This window comes from Hydra viridissima, unplaced genomic scaffold (genome assembly GCF_058129835.1).
Source record: "Hydra viridissima isolate aposymbiotic clone 2 unplaced genomic scaffold, HvirCarnegie_v1 scaffold_1, whole genome shotgun sequence".
Taxonomy (NCBI): Eukaryota; Metazoa; Cnidaria; class Hydrozoa; order Anthoathecata; family Hydridae; genus Hydra; species Hydra viridissima.
In genome coordinates, this window is record NW_028324300.1 from 36,001,101 (window position 1) to 36,022,230 (window position 21,130).

General features: G+C 30.1%; 1 protein-coding gene across 1 annotated transcript; it reads right to left on the bottom strand.

The window, feature by feature from the left end:
* Positions 1 to 906: 906 nt before the first annotated feature.
* LOC149894740 (uncharacterized) lies at positions 907 to 1,324 on the bottom strand. Its single transcript, XM_090079530.1, has 2 exons — positions 1,210 to 1,324; positions 907 to 1,070 (listed from the first exon to the last, which is right to left on the bottom strand). The coding sequence occupies exons 1-2, from the start codon at positions 1,322 to 1,324 to the stop codon at positions 907 to 909; spliced, it is 279 nt and encodes a 92-aa protein (XP_089935656.1).
* Between the last annotated feature and the right edge of the window lie 19,806 nt (positions 1,325 to 21,130).

Genomic DNA, 21,130 nt, shown 5'->3' on the forward strand with positions numbered 1-21,130 from the left:
ACTATTTACTTCTTTTAGGAATATATTAAGCTCTTTGTAATTTATTGTGAGCTAAAAACTTTGTTTTTCACCTTGGGCAGTCGAGCTTAATCTTTTTTAATAAAAAGAAAACTCCTGTGCTATAAGTTTTTAAGTTCAAAAATACCTTTTATAAAAAATCCAGTTTAAAAAAATTTTAGCAAAAATTTTAAAAAAGAATTAAAAAAGGTGCTTAGGTATTTATAATTTGTCCAAGTCAAACTAAAATGTTCTTTACACTTACCCTTTTCTTTTCTATTTACTAGACATATTTAGACTTATATAAACATATGTAGACTTATATAAACATAGGTAGAACTGAGTGCGCACTACAAAGAGCTGACTTGCATATTCACCAGTCACTTTAAAAATTGCCACAAATGCAGCATGTAAATACACAATAAAGAATAATTTGAGTGGATATAATTAACATCAAATGAAAACTTAATAAGCAATTTGATGTTGTTTTTGGTGACTTATAATTTGACATCTCTGCAAAAGCTAGCAGCAGGTAATAAATACCAAATGCTATACTAATGCAAGTTTATCAGTTATCTGTGTAAGTAGTGAAAAAGTTGACATTTTGTCATAATTAAAATAACAAAATTCAGTTAAATTATATTGCTTCTAACAACTAAAAGCCTAGCTTCTAAAAATATAACAGCCAGTTTATCCATTATCTTTTTACTTCCAGTCACATCGTTGTACATAATAATATACAATCACTAATACAAGTTCATTAGTATGTATATACTCATAAAAACAAACATATAGTAAGAATATTATGTTTATTTACATGAACATATACACAAAGTACAAAAGTCTGAGTGTATGGATAGTATGCATGTTATCTGTTATGCATGCAAACATTTTTCTGTTTGTTGAGTGCTAACTTACCACTCTATAGAACTCACTATTAGATTCTTTGAAACTATTGTTGTTACATATTCCAAGCAAGTATTCACTTAGAATTCGTTGTTCATTGAGTAAATGCTGAATTCTCTCGCGAAAAGAACGAATTTCATCATCAACTTTCCTTTTAGTATCATCCTCTAAAAAATTTTTTTTCCTATTTGTATTAATTATTTTTGTAGTTGCATTCTTGGAAAAAGAATAGTTTATTAACATGTTATTTATGTGCATGTAGTATAATTATGTGTAAATAGAAAATCATTCATCAAAAGCCCATACGTATATCATTCCAGACTATAAGTGAATTTTCAGTGTCTTGTGGAGTAAATGAATTTTCAGAAAAAATCCACATTGTGCCATCATCATAACAAGGTACTTGTTGATTGTAATTCATAACTATTTAGTTTTACACCATTTTTATATCCTATAAATAAGTATTTATTAGGGATTGGTAAACATTCAAGTTTTTTTAAACAACTTGTAAATCTTGAACACATATTCAGTGTAATATCTAGCTCACACATAAATTATCACTTAACAAAAATTAACATGTATAGATGTTACATAAATGAAAGATACTTATTCCCATATTTATTTAACATTTAAAAATCTAAATTCTTGATGCTTGAGCATAAAAAGCACTATTTTTAGATTGTAATGTACACTATTTACACATGTATACTTAGTATTTATGTAACTTTGTATAAACACTAAGCATACAGGTTTGCATAACTACAGAATGATTAACAAGTCTAAATGCACTTTAGTAATGCTAGACTGCACTAGAAATGAACTTGGTTGAGGTAATTCAGTTTAGTTTTAAATATATAAATTTCAGTAAACATTTCCTGTGTGTGTAAAATGTATACCGATATAATTAAATTTGTAAAAGTTATCTTTTACGGATGTATTCGAACTATGCAGTTACATGTTGGTCTCGCTGATCTCTATAATAATCTCTATAAGTTATTATAGAGATCAGTGGTTGGTCCCAATCATATATCACGGTGCATATGAACCACTGATCTCTATAATAACTGGATAGCGCATCTCTAATATCAAAATTGACGCCAAAATTGCCATATTGGAAAGCCCCACAACGCTGAAAGCTGATATGTTATTTAAAGCGTTAAGCCGAAAAACAGAACTTAAAGCTTACGGGATTTAAATTTTTGGGGCTTTCCAATATGGCGATTTTGGCGTCAAAAAGTTAGAAGTTTTGCTCGGAGTTGCGCTATCTAGTTGTTATAGAGATCAGTGATATGAACATGCTCTGAGACTTTGTAACATATTCCTAGAAATTTTTTTTTTGGTAATCATTAGAAAACATTTCCTTATTCAAAAAATGCAAAAGATAACTTTTTTAAATGGGGGCTTAGGGAAAAATCACATATTTTAGGGAAGTGTACCGGAATTTATTGTTCAAGATTGGCAACTAAGAGGCATGAAGCATACTCAAACTTCTATGTTAATACTGGTGTCGAATGAGAATGACTTGGAAAAAATTAGGGCAATTGAAGCTAAACAAAATTCGCCCGGGCTCCTAACTGCCACCCTTCTAGAACTCCTTTAATCATAAAAATTTTCTCTTTGTACTATTATGAATTAGATCGAAATTCATCGACTGATTTCAAATTTCATCAAAAATGTCTTTTCGTTTGAAATTTATAGCCATGCAAAGCTTAAAATTACTCCCCCATACCCCCTTAAACAACTTTAAATGGTCTTAACTTTTAACCGAAAAATTTTTTTACATGTAATTTGAAATCTGTCGATTGTACTATTTTTGTACTATATTGTACTGTCGTACTGTATTGTATTGTACTATATTGTACTGTCGTACTATATTGTATTGTACTATATTGTACTGTCGATTGTACTATTTTTCCATGAAACACTAATCAAAGCTTATATTGGTGGGGTGTCATAACCTCTCCCATTGGTGTATGAGCGGTAGACTGAAGTATATTATTTAGAAGAAAAACCGATTTTTGAGTAATAGGAATCTTGTTAAAATCAAAATTGATATCTGTTTCCTGCCCTAAATCGTCGTTAGTGTATATAGAAGAACTTAGATAATCTAAACCATTTTTATCTAACTCTGCAGATAGCTCTTTTTCTAAATTTGATTTACTTCTTTTTATTCTTTCGACGTAATACTCATATCGTTTATCTTTTCCTCTAAGACTTCCTTTCCTTTCCCGAAGCTGGTCTTTTCAGAACGCAATATCTTCTTCCTTGTCTCTCACTTTCCTCATTTTATCTTTTAATATTTCCTAAAACATAACATAAGGATGTTTTCCAATTTAAAATACTTTAATCATTTGTTCTTCAAATAAATATCTTTTTTTTACTTCAGCCAGATTTGTTCTTTTTCTTTTTTAATTTCATCCACTCTTTTAACAACTTCTCAAATTTATTTCTTTAAATATTTTCATTAAAATCATAGCACCTTAAATTCAAATTGCTTCATATATGAAACCCCACGTGGAAAAAGGTAAAAATGAAATTAGAAGCTTAATATAGTTTGAAAAAGTGACTATTTTTATATTCTCTCTGTTCAACATTTCTTCATTTAAATGTTGTTTTTACACTTTTTCTTACCAGTTTAATAATATATAATTTTACAGTAATTATTTTTATTGCATTATCAAAAAAAAAATAAACTTTGTGTTTAAACTTTATGTTTATATGTTTTGTATCTAATATCACTTTTCTAAAAAAAAAAAAAAAAAAAAAAAAAAAAAGTACATGCGTTTATCTGGCTATTCCAAGTAGGCTTCTCGTTTGCCCCTGGATTTAAATTAAAATCTCTCACTTGAATATGTAATTTCTTCATTTTATTAAGTTTTATTACATGGTTTACATTTTCGCCTGAAAATTTCTTCAAAGTTGAGTTTACTTGAGTATAATTTTTTTAAATTAAGAAATATATCAAGAAAGATCATTTGAGTTACAATTGTTCTCAAATGATATTTGCTTATTCATTATTTAGAGAGGTGTTTTGATCTGTTCAGGAATTTCGGTTTAAAATTTCAATCTAAAATATTTTAGATGTAATCTTTTTATTCTCAAATTTTGGAAAAGAAATCCTTAACGTCTGCAGAGTATTTAATGAATGTTATTTTGAATATTGAGTTTGTTGAATCATGCAAATTATTTAGTATGTGTTGAGTTTGTTAAAATTTTCTTTTACTTGCATATATAGAAAACTTATACAATAAAAAAAAATGAAAAAGATCTGCACCTTACACTCATAAAGTTATTATTTTACAGTTACTGAATCAATAAAAACTTACTCTATTGAAGTTTAAGGTCAGAATTTAAAAAGTCTTGTTTCATCCTGTTGAATATGTTTTCTCAAATCCCTTCCACTATTGCAAAGACTTTGTTTTAATGATTCTGTAATTTTTAATGTTTTTATGTGTTCATATGAATCTTAGCGACCAAAAATGTTTTTCATAATATTCAAAGGCCTTTAAACCTCCTTTTAATAATTACAGTAAAGTGATGTATAAATTAGCAGAAAAACTCATTAAAAATGTTACATAAAAAAACCACTTTAACTTAAGGTGGGTCTCTTCTTTTTACTTTTCTCTGCTGAATTCTTCTTACTTAATTATGGTGTTTTTTATGAGGTTTCACTTTTTAAAAAAATCATTGAAATTGGAATGGGTTTTTTTTTGTTTTTTTTTTGGAAACTTTTTTTTTGTGAAATATTTAACCCTATAATTCAGGTTAACAATCAAACTATTATTCAACTTCTGAAGATAAGGGAAAAGGTTTCTTGATATCTTATTGCGTGTGTTTGTGTGTGTGTGTGTGTGTGTTATCTTTGATACCAAACCTAAAATTTGGATTTATTAAACAAACACTTAATTACACACAGTTACATGTGCATACTTTTTACATAAACTTGATTACAAATTTTACATATAAAAACATAAATATTCTCCTTTTGTATTTATTGATGTGCTTGTTCTGTCTGCAGATATATTCCTTGTATAGGTGCGCACAAGTGTGTGGTTTGGACCGTTCAGAAGGACTTTTTCTTTTTGGAAGAAAATATTTCCTTGTTAATGATAGATTTCAATAATATTTGCTTGTACAAAGGTTTATGGATTAAACTGATTTACAGTTCAATGATAAAACTTACCTTAGCTTTTCTATTGTAAGCACTTTAAATCCACCATGTATCCAAGGATCCATTAGCTTAGATAGTTTGCAGTTAGGTATGAAAGAGGAACTTTTGTTAAGACAACCTACTAGGTACTTCAATTTTTCTTCACATTTTAGTTTTTGTAGAAGGAGATAATATTAAATTAACTCTTTAGCAGTTGCAAATTTCTTCGCTGGAAGTTTTATGATGAATTTTTTAACTAAAAATGTTTCATCCAATCTATAACTTCTTACTTTTTTTTTCGGTGGCATTTTAATAATTTTTTTATTTTAAATCTGAAAAACAAAGTTTTATATTACATATATTTCAATAAAACATTATTTATTAAAAAGATGTAAAGTTTTTTTTGAAAAAGTATATAAATAAGTGCAGCGTAAAAATTTTTGTTTTTGTTATATATTTTTGGATTATGGGGTTTTTTAAAACAGTTTTTAGATTTTTTTTTTCTTTTTTGGAAATAGAACCCGTTTTATCTAGATTAACTAGGTCTTTACAAACAGAAATATGAAAAAATAATTGAAAATTTTAATGTTAAGATTTCCAGGAAGGTCTCTTACAATTCTCAAAAAAAAAAAAAAAGAAAAAACCTTAGTACTAAATCATGATTTAGGCAGATCACTAGCTAGGGCTCTTTTTTTTTTTCAGACATGATTTTTTTTGAAACACCCTTATACTTAAAACATTAAAGTATGCTTATCATGTAAGTATTCCTTCTCATATTGCGCAAACTAAATTTAGATAATAACAAGATATTTTTTTTTATGGAAAAGGACGAGTTTTACTTTTACTTTTATCTTTTGGGATCAACACCATTTAGAATATCCTTCAATAAAACTAATGTCTCAAAAATTTTAAAAAAACTGGTATAAAAAAGATGCAAATACAAACTATTGAGCCATCACAAACAACTATATTCCTAACCGGTGAAAAGCAAAAGTTCCCAAAACGGAATGTTTGTGATTTTAAAATGTTTATTCTCCTAATTTAGGTATAATGAAATCTACAACAAATATAACTATTTTTTAAATTATAAATGAGACTTTTCACTTTGAGTCAATTTTTTAAAATTACTGAGAATTTTCCCACCAACACATTAGGTCCAAAAGTTGATATCTAATTGGATAGAAACATGTTAATCGTTTTTATGATATGAATGAAATACTTTATGATGATCTAAGGCAACAACTCTTTTAACATAATTATTAACAAAAAAAAATAAAAGTTACGGACCAAAATCTAATTCATTCTTTATTTATGGAGCTTTGAAAACTTATCATAAAATTTATTAATAAAATGTTCACAAAAAAATTTTTTTGTTTTTGATCTATTTGATATAAAACTTTCTTCTTTCGCAATAAAGATGTTTACCTTTTTTGGGATACTTTGGACACAATCGTGTGTGATACTAGCTGAATTTTTCGTGTAGTATTGTAGAGTGCAGCGTCAAAATTTTAAAAGAATTCTTTTTATCTTTTTTTCAGAGAAAAATTATTTGGTGTAAAGAACAGCAGCACCAACACCAGTTTTTGAATGACGATCATGATTTTACCAACGAGGCAAAAGCATTATCTGGTCGCATAGGGATCGATTCAAAAATAGAACATAATGAAAAACAAATATTTTGGATGGGAATAGAAAAAGACATCTCTTTCAGTTATGTTTTGATTGAGTTTTGTTTAACCATGTGGCAGATTTGTCTTTCTAGGTAAATAATCAACTTTCCTTAGATTGAAAGGGTTCCTTCTACAAGCCTTCAGGAACAGCACATCTTTTCATCTTTGATATTATATATACTATTATAATAAGTTGTTTTTGAATAACAGCAAGAGATTAATGGTCAGTAAGCTTGATATGCTTTTCCCATTAAACATTGACAAGAAAAAGAAGTCATTTCCATAACTCCTACAGTAAAAATTACATCTAACATAAACTGAATTCTCACATCTTTGCGCATCATTCATACAGATAATCTCATATTATTCATGAAATATGTACACCACAAAATCATTTGACTAATATCACATTCGCATTAATTTTCATCTTAACCATCCTCTTGTTGCTCGCTTATACCGTCATTGAGCTTAAATAGGTTCTAACATCCTTCAATTTTGAATTTAAAATAGCATAAAATGATAAAAACAACATTTATTAAGAATATTAAGCTGGTCGTTATCTGGTAAATCCTTTATATTGAAGGCCTTTCTTTTTTTCATTCAAATGAGATCAAAAGAAGAATCATCAACAATAAAATCAAAAACGACAAAAAAATTCTTTACATGAACCATTAAAAACTATTTTCGTTGACAAGAAAACACTTATTTCCAAAGTTAGTCTAAATTTTTCAAAAAATGCTTATATTGCTCAAAGATTCCCATGGTAAAAAACCTGTTAATGCAAAAAACTATCGATAGTATATTTAATATCTAAGAACAATATTTTCTCATCGCGGTATGACATTTGAGCAACTTTTGCATGTAAAGCAGCCACGGAAAAAAGACCTTTTTCATTTAAAATTGCTTTATTTTATTTGCTTTCGCACATGACTTTTTTAAAATTTACTTTCAAAATAAACATTTTTTCTTACGCTTACGCTTTATTTAAATATATTTTCACTGAAGTCTAAAACGGAGAAAAAATGACTTTGTTGATGTATCTAGCATTTTAGCTAAAAAAGTGCCGTTTCAAACAGCATAGCCAGTTTGTATTTTAAAATTAGTAAGCCTAATATGTTGTAACAAAGTGATAAAAATTACAACATTATTCCTAAAACCATTATCAATATAGCATATAAACAAGAATTAGACCCAGATTACCTCGTAGATTACATTACCCCATCCTTTTTTTTGATTTCCTCCAGTTTCATTGGTTATTGATAGCAACCATTCGCATCGATTGATACTAAAGGAGCACCTAAAGTTATACTTTTTTAATTTCAGCAATTGATTACGTGATCTTTTTTTCGTATAATTTAGCTTTTTCTGGTTTGTGCTGATTCAATATGATTGGACTGTAATATCTTTGATTTTTTTTGTTATAAACAATGAAGGTTGAGTTCACTACTTTCGATATCGTAATGTTGATTTGTTGTGTTAAGTACTAAAAAAAGAATGCTTCAATTATATTTGATAGAACTTAATTTGATCGCTTGGAATTAAATGGAGCTTTTTCCACCTTAGTTGAACTTAAATGAATTCAATTAAATTAAAAAAAAAAATGAAACTGAATTTAATTGACTTCGATGAATTTGGATTAAAGTTAACTCAATTTAATTAACCTAAAATGAGTTTAATTGTATTAAGTTTTATATCGACTCTCATTTAAAATGAGTTACAAAACTTTTAGAAATATGTCAGCAATAAATCAAGGAATCAAGAAAGCTATAGAAAACTCATTTAACAATACTCATTTTAATTCAAGTAAAGTTCAAGGGTACTAAAATTTGATGCAAATATAACCCATTTTGATGTCGAGAGATGGAAGAGAAACATGAAATAATTGTCGCAAAATATTCATTTGTACGATAATTTTTTTATGTAATGCTTCGAATGATTTCATAGCTCTTCTTATCATTTATTTTTCACTTCATAAAACATTCAAAACTTAATCATGGTGTTGAAACTGGAACATCAAGATCAATATGTCAAAATAATCTGTAAGTGATGTCACGTGCATGATAAAACAAATATACAAATGATTTGTTGCGGCACTGAATTCTTCTAAAAATTGATCTTAAAAAGATTAATTTAAGTATGTTGCGTTTGTAGATAATTCTAAGAGTTTTCTGGATCACCCTAAGAATCACATATAAACACAAAACACAAACTCCTACTTTATGCCAAATGAAATTATTTCATTCAAACAATGTTGCTTGAAAATTAAGAGAACAGTCTCACAGAATCTTTATGTCCTCGGTCAATTAGGAAACGAAGTTCAAAATAATAACAGCCGTTTGTCTTTTTAATAGTTTTACAACAATAAACCTATGGATTAAATCATAAAAAGCTTTTTCATAAAAGAGTTCTGTTTCATTTTCCAGTCTTATGATAATAAGCTTTTGCTGAAATTTTCGTAATGGATTAGAAAACTGTGTCGTCATTAAACTTTATAATTCCAAGCAATTAAAAAAGTTGCTTAAAATTAATTCTTTTAAGTTACCTAAAAACTAAACCTGGTAATTTTTTTTTGCAACCCAAAATCTGGTAAAAAAAAGCGAAAGCCATAGGTTTCTGTGCAAGTCAGCATTCGTAGCTCTTTATAAGCAACGACAGAACACTAACCCAGAACATTTAAGATTTGTAAACCAAAGAATACTTAACACTTAACCCAAGCGCAAGTTAAAGACAAATACGAAATGGATTTAAAAGGCTCACTCATTTGTCTAATTATGGGGGTATGTTTCTCAATACCAACTACATTAGAACTAGATTTCTAATGCTCTATTCTCTTTTGTTTCTTCAACTTTTCTATTTTATTTTGAATCCAACAGTTAAAACTCAATAAAAAATGTTATAATCTATTCTTTAGATAAAAGCATTCATCATCGCTCTTCCTGTTTACCAACCATGTAACCATATAGGCAAGTTTGAAGATCCAGCTCGGTTGCTTGAAACTCTTAGAGACAATTATTACATAGTAAAACCTATTGAATTATCAGTTGCTGACGAGAACCTAGTTGAAACAAAAGATTCCAGCATCGGTTTTGAAAGAAAAGTATATCGCGTTAAAAAGTCAGTTTGTGCAACAGTTGCAACTTCTAGTTACGATAGCAGAAGGATTCCCCAAACAATACATGAGGTAGCCTTAGCAAACGCCGAAGACAAAGAGAAGTACGGTTGTCGCAAGGTCACAAAACAAATCATTTATCTATGGCAAGAAAATGACTGTCACGAAAAGTTGCACGTGAGGACGTATGTTATAAGAAGAAAAACGATAGTCGTTGCATTTAAACCAACAGTCTAAGTTTAATGTTAATTATAATATTACCTAATTGTTAGTATTTATTGGAAAGTTATTGTTTATATTATTTGTAATATTTATTGTTGAATAACTATTGTTTAGAAATATTTAAATATTTATTTAACATAGTTACAATAAAATAATCAGCTTGAAGTTTATTGATATATCAAAAAACAGCTTTTGGCATAGCTGCCTAAAACTTCATTAGTGAAAGTTAAGATAGTTAAGTAAAGAAATCCAGTTATACTTAAATATAAATGGAATATTTAGTTTTCTCTTTTGTTTCTTCTTCATACGTTAATTTGGAATTAATAGGAACATTTTGAAACAAACAAAAACTTAGTTCAGTTAACTTAAGAGTTACGTAAAAAATACAGAAAGACTTTTGTGAGTTCATCGAAGAGTATTATTAAATTAAAAACATCTTCATACCTTAAAATCTAGATTGAAAAAAAAAAATTGGAATGCCGAAAATTCCTTTGACGTAATCTATACTATAACCACACCATCCGCTATACGATTTGTACCAAAGGACTCCTTGTTCTTATGTGGAGGTGACTAATATCTGACGAATGTCAAGTGTGGCAATTCGATATTCAATTGGGAACAATATTGTCCACCTAGTTCGAAAGTGCTCTTGACTAATTTCAAGGCAGAACGAGACTAGACTACCTGTACGAACAAACTTATGCAAAAACCATATAAAGCATGCTCAAATAATTTAAATTCTGTAGGACATTAAGTCTTACTGTTCAAAAAGAAAATCTTCGCTTTTATCATTTATACTCTTAGAACGAGAAATTTAAGAAATTTTTAATAAAAATCACTAAACTATACTTTTAAAACTAGTATTGCAATTATTTGATTTTAAATGCAAGTTAGAGTAAAACTTATTAATTTTCATTATGTATAACTGACCATAATTATTTATAATCGATTTAAATCAATTTTCATTAACTTGAATTTGATAAAATCTAATACAACTATTTATTGAGATACAAGATTTTTTAATTATTTAAAAGTACTTTATACTAGCCTCACAAGTGAGCTGCTCAAAATTAGGCTGAATTTCTTAATTTTTTACTTTAAAACAATATGCCACATTACAAATGTAATTATTTATTCCAATAATATATCTCAAATAATATGAATAATACATAAGAAATAATATGAAACTGTAATATAACCATTCAGTTTATTAGGAATATAATAAAAGTTAAGTAAAAAAAATGACGAAAAGTTTCTTAAAGAAAACTTTTGACAAAAAATATCCGAACAAATGTTAAATTTATTGATAAATGCAAACTTTATTTGATACATTTGTGTTTTACCAGAGTATTAGGACATCAGATTAGTTGTATTTTTGAAGCTGAGCTTGTCATTAAAGAAACACCTTTTACTTGAATCGGTCTTTAAGCTTTTACTTCAAAATCTGTTGCGTTGTTGAACTAATTGCGTTAACATCAAACTGATATTTTTTCAATTACTGGAATTGAAAGTGAATTTCACAACACGTTCCAGCAATCTCAAACAAAGCAATAGAAGGAAAAAACTTGATGAAAATAATCTACTTTTTCTCTAAAGAACTTTAAACCATTTTTGAGAATAATAACATTTTTTCAAGTTCGTAAAATAGCGAAACGCCAAACAGTTTTTAGAACTTTTAGAGAGTATGTTTTTTGGGATCTCTTGCCTTTCAAAGTTGTGCAATTTAAAGTTTCGTGATCAAACTATTTCTCTAACCAGCCAACTTGTTAACTCAACACAGAATCTATCAAAATTAAAGATCATGAATTTTTCAAAGTACCATTTAAACATTCCTTTCTTTAAGTTTTGGCTGCAGTTGTAGTCGTTGTTGTTGTTGATTATGTGTATTTGTTCCTGAACATAACAGGTGCTGGTGTTGGAGTTGAATTTTGAAATTTGTCCATATGATTTGTGCAAAAAGATTTAACTTAATATTTATAAACCTATTGGACCAAGGTATTCTTTTCGAAAAGACTATTTTCCTTAAAATCTTAAGTAATATATCTTATAATATGTCACTCAAACCTACGCAATATTGTAATATTATTGTAAAACCCATATTGCGTCTTTCCGAACAGCAAGAATCCCATAACCAGGTGAATACACTATTGAGGTTTATGCAAAAGACGGTGCTGTATTGACCCTGATCTAATAAAACGAATTTTGTTTGACTTTAAATTCGATTGCACTCTGGAATGCTGCTTATTAATTTACTTTTTTTTTAAAAAAATGTGCTGTGTTAACCACGTGTTGGATACACTTTTAATTGACAGTGTAAGGTTTTTAAAAAATAATTCAGGTTTACATAGATAGCATAATGCGAGATTCGATAAGATTAGAGAATTGATTTAGAGTTTTGTATATTAATAATAAAGACTTTTGTATCATTTTTTCTCTTTTCAATAAAACACTTTAAAAACAAAAGGTTAATTAAACCTCAGCTTAGCTATACTGGTTCTTCGATAACATTAGCTATAACGATGTATATAACGATGTGAAGAGGCTTTTCCCGTCCATCACTTTTTTAATTGCATTTCATTTAGTTTTACTAGACACTGCATACAAAGTGGAAAACAGCACGTTACAAAAATTTGGCTAAAAGTATAGAAAAGCGGATTAAGTTAACTGACATTTATAAAACTTCATGCAAGAACAATATTTTGTTTCGATTTATTTTGTTGTCATATCTCTAAAATACTATTTTCTAAAATATATCATCAAACAACGGAAAGGGCAATTAATGCTGGGTAGAATAAAAAATAAGCTGTTTGTCACATGATTGGCTAATAATAACAGCTTTGTAATACATCAATAACAAAGGTTGATAAAAATTGCAATGATATAAGGTTGAGGATTATTAGAAACAGGATGAACTTCGATGGCCGTACGCATTTTCTTCCCAAACCACCACGCCACGAATCATAAATTAGTTTCATATAATATGAAACATTGATTCACAATAATTAATGATTTTTCTCTGTAAAAAATAACTATGTTAAGTAAATCAGCTATACCGGAAGCTTGGTTTTCAATATGTGAAGATTTAAATGTATTTGCATTAAAACCAGTGAACTGTTAGTAAACTGTTGCTTGTTTTTAGTTGAAGGTAAAGTATGTTGATTTTCTTAAGCTAATTGTATAGAATTCAAAGCATTATGAATGCAATTTAAAATTTAAGAATTTTTTCTTGTCGTGGCATTAAAATTGTATCTAATTTAACCCTTTACCAATTTGAATAAAACGTTCAGCCCATTTTGTTAGGTTTTTTTATCTTCCTTTCAGTTGCTTGAGCAATTGAAGTTTTTAAAACGATATCATAAAAATGTTTCTCTGTAGTAGCATCTTGATTCTATAACACTGGTGACTACACTACTTCACATATTTATTTCACTAGTCATTGTGCTAGGAGTTTTTTAAGAAAAAATATATTTGTATCAACAAAGGTTAGAGCAGTTAATATCGTGCGCTATTTGGATCATATAAGTTATTATTATTCGTATCCCACTCTGCACTCATAGTATTCGTGTGTTTTATTCAATGTATGATGGTGATACATGACCTTCTCTAAAATTTACTGCGGCTGGTCCGTTCCTAAACTTATTAACGGCCATTTGTTGTTAATAAAAAGTTATAAATCTAATTTACATTTCCTTCACTTGCAATCCTAATAAATCTTGAAGTTTATCACACATCCCACAAGTCGTCTGAAAGACAAATCTAAAGGTTCTTCAAATCGGTCTTTTGAGACGGTGTTCAGTTTAAACCTTGTTTTACTATCCTTCTCACACCAGAATAAATCAGGTTTATCTTTACGGAACCGAATTAAACATAAATTTGCGAACTCTAGTAAATATCCCTTTACATAATACTTTGATTACGTCTGTTTTTTAAAAACGAAAAAAAAAAATTAGAAGGTTTTCGAAATGAAGAGATAACGATTTTCAAAGAAATTGAAGAAAAAATTGTTGTATAAACACTAATCATACTTACAATACACATAAATATATGCTTAACTGTATCATATATGACGCAAGAGAGATAAATAGAGAGAATGTTAATGTAATACGTATATAAATAAACTTTTTCTAATATATATATACATATATAATAGGATGTCAATTAGAGGAAACTTTCAATTCAAAAATATCATTCATTCTAGATTTGGAGCAAAGTTAAAAACAACTCCCAAAAAATTGACTTCTACAGGTTCACTCAATCCTTACCCCCTGAGCACTTTTTTAAAAATACTCTCAAAAACAGGCAATTTAGCAGTTTCTTGCGGAAAGTTACAAAAAAAAAATATGAAATTTATTTATTTATGGAATGTTTATTTTTATCTACATATTTTAGTAAAAATACAAAGTATTGTAGTTTTTTTCAAAAAAAAATTTTTTTTTTGCACTTAGGTTTGAAAAAATTACAATATTTGATAACATATAGCCACATTTATATAACTTACAAAGGATGATGACTATTTGTCCGCAATATATACTTTTTATTTTTCTTATCATAATCCACAAAAAAATTTAGTAATTCCTATGGAATTGGTGGAGATTTGACGAGACCCAGCTATAGTAGCTCAAAGAACCTTTATATTTGTTGCAGTAGTAAATTATTTAAAATTTTGTTTTTTAGGTCAGGAAAAATTAAATATATTGATTTAAATATCGCAAGGTTAGAATTATTTTTTCTCTCCTATTTTAAAAGTTGGGAGAAAATGAGTTAATAATTTTAGAAAAAAATGACTGCTTTTAAATTACGCTCTATTTTGCAATTTTTTTCTAAATAATTTGTTTAGACATAAACTAGTATAGATAAGCTAATATTTTTTAAAAATTTCAGGCTAAAATTTTAAAAAACTTTTACTTTAAGAAAAAAATTAAAATCTCTCTCCCAACGTTTAAATTTGGAGATATGAATAAAGAAGCTGATTGTGGTTTGAAAATAGGATGTAAAAGAACATGAAGATCTAAAAAAAAACTTTTTATTATCGAAAAGCCAGGCATTAAAGGTAATTATTAGTTTTAGGATGAATTTCTTAAGCAAATATATTTAGCTTAACTTTTTATTTCTTCTTTTTTGTAAGTAAGAATGTCAGCTTTCGACAGGGATAAAGATACTTCAGCACATAACTTTAAACCAATCACTTTTCCCGAGAATTTCAAAAAATAGCACTATTTTTGCTTGTCACATGCAAAAAAACTTTGAAATATGTGCAATAAAAAGTATTGAATATGTTAATTGAATTTGCTCAAGGTAAAAAAGCTTGGAAAAGGCAAGGCTTTTTATACTAAAGGATAAAAGTCTAAGGAAAAAATTTACAAATATGGACTAAGAATATTTAAAAGGTAAGACGCATGAAAAAAGGAGATCCGCTGCAGTTTTGGCAAAACAACGAGATTTTAAAAGCATTCCTGATCTTCGGAGTACAATAAAAAATGACAAAAAAAGATCTGATTCAGACAAGCTTGAGGATTTGGAGTTTCTGGAAGACCAAAGGGGAAAAGAAGACTTATGCTCGCATCAGAATATAATAAAACAAAACATGCAAATCACAATACTTGCATGATATAAAAAGAAGATGTTTAACAAGCAATCAATGAATCCTAATACCTATCCATGGTGCATTTTGATAGCAAAACATTAATTGAGCTAAGCAAAGGAAAAAAGAATTAAATTTGATAAATTGGCAGTACTTGTACGTATTGAAGGAGTGACACACCTGCTTGGAGTACCTCCTTTACCATCATCCTCTGGTGAAGATCTGTCCAATGGTGTAATGGACCTTCTTAAGGAGTACAACCATGAATTCAAAGTAGGAGGAATATGTTTTGATACTACTGCAAAAAACACTGGATTAAAGAGAGGTTCTTTAACTAGAATATCCGACTATATAGACAAATATCTTTTACTTATTGCATGCAGACATCATGTATGCGAATTAAGAATGGTTCATTTTTGTAATTGAGTTTCAGATGATCATTCCACAAGTCCAGATAGTCCTATGTTTAAAAAATTAAAAACAAAGTTTGAGTGTCCTGATTTAGTTACAATCAAACAGAACGAATAGTGATTGGAAAGAAGTAATAGAAGAATTTCTTGAGAAAGCTGCTCAAGAGTCTTTGAACATTTGCCAAGAATACATTGAAAAGTAAAAAGAAAATGAAGATTTTTATCCTAGATGATGAAAAGGAGCTTGCAGATTTTGTCATGAGTTGCGTTTCTTAGCTTTCAGTAACACTAACAAAACCTGGAGCAGTTCATCATGCCAGGTACTTATATAAAACACTATACTAACTAAAGCTACAGCTTCTTTCCAGCCATCTTGAGTTTGCAAACCAGAGCAATAAACTCAAGATAGTAGTCAGGCTAATACGTGAAATTACTGTTTGCTTTTATTCACAGGCTAATGAAGATATTAGAGTTCCCTTTCTTGAAATAAAAGCTATACACCAAATAAAACAGTACCAAAAACTTTGTGCCAAACCAGATGCTGTATGCAACTTTTAACTCTCTTTACAAACATAGTTGGTATTTGGATCCAACAATAGTTCCTCTAGCTCTGTTGTATGATTTGTGATTTAAGGAGAAAGGAAATCTTGAAAAGCATATCTAACTTTTAAAATGCCGATTTCAACATGGTACAATACTAAAAACAAATCAAAAATAGATATAAAAGAGTAAACGAAAATGGGAAACGAAATCAGTGAACATCTTTCTTCGCTTACTCTGTTTGTTAATGAGTTTTCAATGTTATGTTTGAAAGAATCAGATTAGAGGAACAAAGGATAAAAGATTGGCTTTCGCATCCCCTGGAGTAATGGTTTACTCAATCTGGTTTTAAAAGCTTGCAGAATTATGCCAAACCTTTTATTGTAGTAAATGATCATTTTGAAAGATCTGATGAAATGAGGCAGCAATATGTTCACCGATATTTTAATGAGGAAGATAAAGAGAACACATTGCTGATTTTTAAGAAGTGCTGTGTGATTTTAGAACACCTGGAAGACGTTCAAAAAAACTTTCTGAAAGTTAATTTAGAAAGATAACCGTCAATTAATAATTGGGAAAATAAAGCTGAAAATTAACATAAACACAATTGAATTTCTTAGCTTTTGAAAATTAATCCTATAACATGAACCTATTATCAAATACTGTAAGTTTTTCAAATACAAACACAAGTAAAAAATTTTGAAAAAAACTACAATAATATGTATTTTTGTTAAAGTAAATAGGTAAAAATAAACTTCCCAGAAGAATAATAGTTTCAAATTTTTTCCATGTAGCTTTCCTCCTGGACCTGCAAAATCGGCTGTTTTTAATGGATTTTAGTTTGTTTTTTTTTCTAAACAAAATGTTTAGGGGGTAAAGATTGAGTGAACCTGTTGAGATCAATTTTTTGGGAGTTTTTTATTTTAAACATTTGTCCCTCATCTAGATTGCATGGCATTTAAGATTTGAAAATTTCCTCTAATTTACTTCCCCTAATGTTATGTTTATATTTCTGTATGTAAAAAAATGCGATGTTTTCCTGAGGTTAATTGTTCATTTTAGTTCAATTAATTGAATAATTTATGTTTCCGACTTTTTTCACTTCCTATTATAACTCTGAAAAGTCAATAAGTAAGATTTATTCTTTTCCATTTTTCATTTAACACGAGTATGATGGGAAATAAAAATTTGCTGTTGTAGATGAAGAATAGATGCGTTAGACCACCTGAGATAAGAGCTAAGTAGTAGGATTGTAGATGAACTAGACCAGGCTTGAACTACGGCTAGCTCGGTGATAGCACTTAAGGGTTCTCAGGGCGGCAGAGCTAGTTCAATCAGTTTTTGATAGAGCCCATGATTAGTTTTTTTAGACCAGGGGAGGCAGGTCCGATGTTTAGGGGCTTAGACCTGTGACTTGGCACACCATCTGCTTTTGCCATAGTTCAAAGCCCTATATTCCACAGAGCCTATCGTGGCTAGCGGCTGGGTAGACAGTGGCTTTGCAGGAACGCTTGAGGCTTAATGTGCAACAGCCTTTGTGACGGTGTCTCTTAAATAGTGGAGTCTATGACGCAATCACCTTCAAACTTTGCTATAGCATTAAACATGAAGAATGCATTCATATCGACAGAATATGCTCCAGACGCTGTACGAGTTATATTTATAGCTAAGCCGTTACCATTTTTTCCCAATTTTAATCCTGAGCTGATCACTAGTGTTCCAAAAATCGATGGCGGGGAACTCTCGTTTACCAGCATCCCAATCATTAAAGGTAAGAGTTCAGTTGAATAACTCATTAGAGACCATATTCATCACAGTAGAAGTGTGGTGATTAGTACCAGCGAGTTAGCGACATGTTTCTTCTAATATTCTATGCGGCAAATGACGTTTGAGTAAAACAAGTTGTACCTTTCCTCTATGTCTGCTTTCAGGGCGTTGAGTGCAGGTAACATCTTTTCTAAATGACCTGCGAAATTAGTGAAGCAGGGACAAGCGATTTCAACATACTTTAGACTGTTGCATACGATGTTGATGTTAATTAACCAGCTGGTCAGTGTACCCATTTGCTGGAATCTCCTATGACAAATATTTTTTTCGTCTGACACAGTAAAGCTTCCTTCAGAACTCAGAGCTACATCTGCTGCAAGTGAACAAGAAGAGACAGTCTCAAACTCGAACACGATGTAATTAAGGTTGTAGTTTACTGTTGCCCCTGTATCAGTTAATACAAGGATGGTTACCTTTGATCCCTAAGCTTGAAGGATGGAAAAGGCCTCAACCTGTGACAATATATATATCTGTGATCATCATCATCATCATTATCATCATCATCATCATCACATCATCATCATCATCATCATCATCATCATCATCATCATCATCATCATCATCATCATCTTTTGGTAGGGGTTCCTACCGAAAGCTGTAATGCTTCCAGCATTTGGTCAATAAAAAAATAGCTGTAATACTACCAGCACTTGGTCGACGAAACATCATAGTTCCTGGAGGTGCCGCTATAATTCTGAACTGCCGTTTCGGGGAATACTTTGAGGACTTGATTGGCAAGGCTACCCTGCAAGTGACGTGGGCCGGGTTGCTAGCATAAACTTTGTGTACCTGATGATTTCTGATGTCTTGAATGATATGATCTCACACACCACTGATCTAATTGGAAAAGAATTACATTTGTAACCTAAGCAAACTCACAGTGTCAAATTAGATACACTACCCAGCGCTGTACACCATGAACACTCCCTCTATCTCATAGTGGACACTAAAAACACTATTGGCTTCGTATATGTCTGCTCTGAGATTTCAGATGGTGCTCATGTGGATAAATAAAATAAATCAGCTCTCTGAAGATCACCAATAATTGTCGGATAAGAGAAAAAATCACAACCAAAAGACTAGTCTCATTACTGGTGTCATAGCTGCTAGTCTCGCAGCTTGAGGGATCAGGCAGCGGCTCAATACTGGGGGATAGCGCTTGTGTGTGTTGGTGCGACATGCGGCATCCTATCGAGCCTCCTAAGCTTCATTGAAAAGCGATGCAGATCGTCTTCAAAGAGGTATTACTCCCGTTATACCTTATGTTACAGCAGCCTCCCTCCAGGAAGGCAAAAGCTCTGCCATCAATAATGCAGAATTTACTATGTGGATGAGACTCTCGAAGATGAGTAGCGGATTTACCTCTGCAGTGTTGATATGGACGTGCAAAAAACATCCAGCAGTTAGATGGACAGAAAGCCTAAAACTCTCGAAGATATCAACAAATATCTCAATATGAGGAATCTTAAATTGCTGCCAATAATCTCAAAGATATCACTCTTGTCGCTCACGCTGGTAGCAAGCATAAGGCGCTTGCTCTACATTGCTTGCTCCACAGTTTTGTTGGTGGCGAGGTCTGGACTGGGCTTGACATCTATGTCAAGAACACTGCGGAATGAATTTAGTTTCGACTACAGTCATTTTTCTGCCAATTTCGCATCTGCACAATTAAGATGAGAGCTGCGCCTCCAATAGCGATTGCAATATGGCCAAGGTTTGGGATAAATCCCGTTATACCAACGTACCACTTCTTCTTCCTCTCACCACCAGCATCCTGTTTCTTTTCAGGTTTTGGTCGCTCTTGTCTCTCCGAATTCCCTGCATCCTCCTCACCCACCGTTCTTGCAGCAGTGGCGACCATCTCCAACTTCGGTCTTTCCAAAGTCTCAAAAAGCAGTCGCTGTTTTTCCTTTTATGCAGCCACTAATGCTTTTCCAGACTTAACAGCTCTCCCGTGTTTCTGTTGGTTCTTCCATTACACTAGACAACAAATTTTAACTTTTTTCGTGTAACAGAATAGATATTATGATTTTCTAATACATGAATTTAAACTAGGTTCTGTGGATTTTCTTTTAGTTCATTCCCGTTTGATGTAATGATCAGCCCTCGATTGACTATTCCATCAGGGAGAAAGCAATAGAACTTTGTATAACCGAGCTGCAATTCTAGAATACACCAATTCGAGCATCGCTACGGAGAATTAAAAAAAAAAACTGGAAAATTTTTTAATTATAAAATCCTTCTTATATTTAAATTGACATTTTTATTGAGTTTTTCCAACAATTTGCTTAGAAAATAGAGGCAATAACTTATTGCCTTATCACAAGATCCAAATATTTGTGTAAAAATATTTAGGTAGAGAAAATACCGAAAATCAATGGTTATTCAAGCCATTCATAATAGTAAAAAGCAGTAGTAATGTGAAACATATGCATTCATTACATAAGCAATATATATATATATATTCATATATAAGCAAGCGTGACTAAAAATAAATTAAAAATTATATTTTAAACTTTTAAGCTTGAATTACTTTTTATTAAAACAGGCTTTAATTTGCATAAAGCTGCACACGATAAAATAATATCATCCATAAGATGAAGCATAGAAACTGATAAAACATCTTTTAAGAATCGAAAAGTTTTTATTCGGTTTATGGCCCTTTTTATGTGAGTTCTTAAGTTTGCAACATCAGTAGTCTTCTTAAGTTAACTTGCA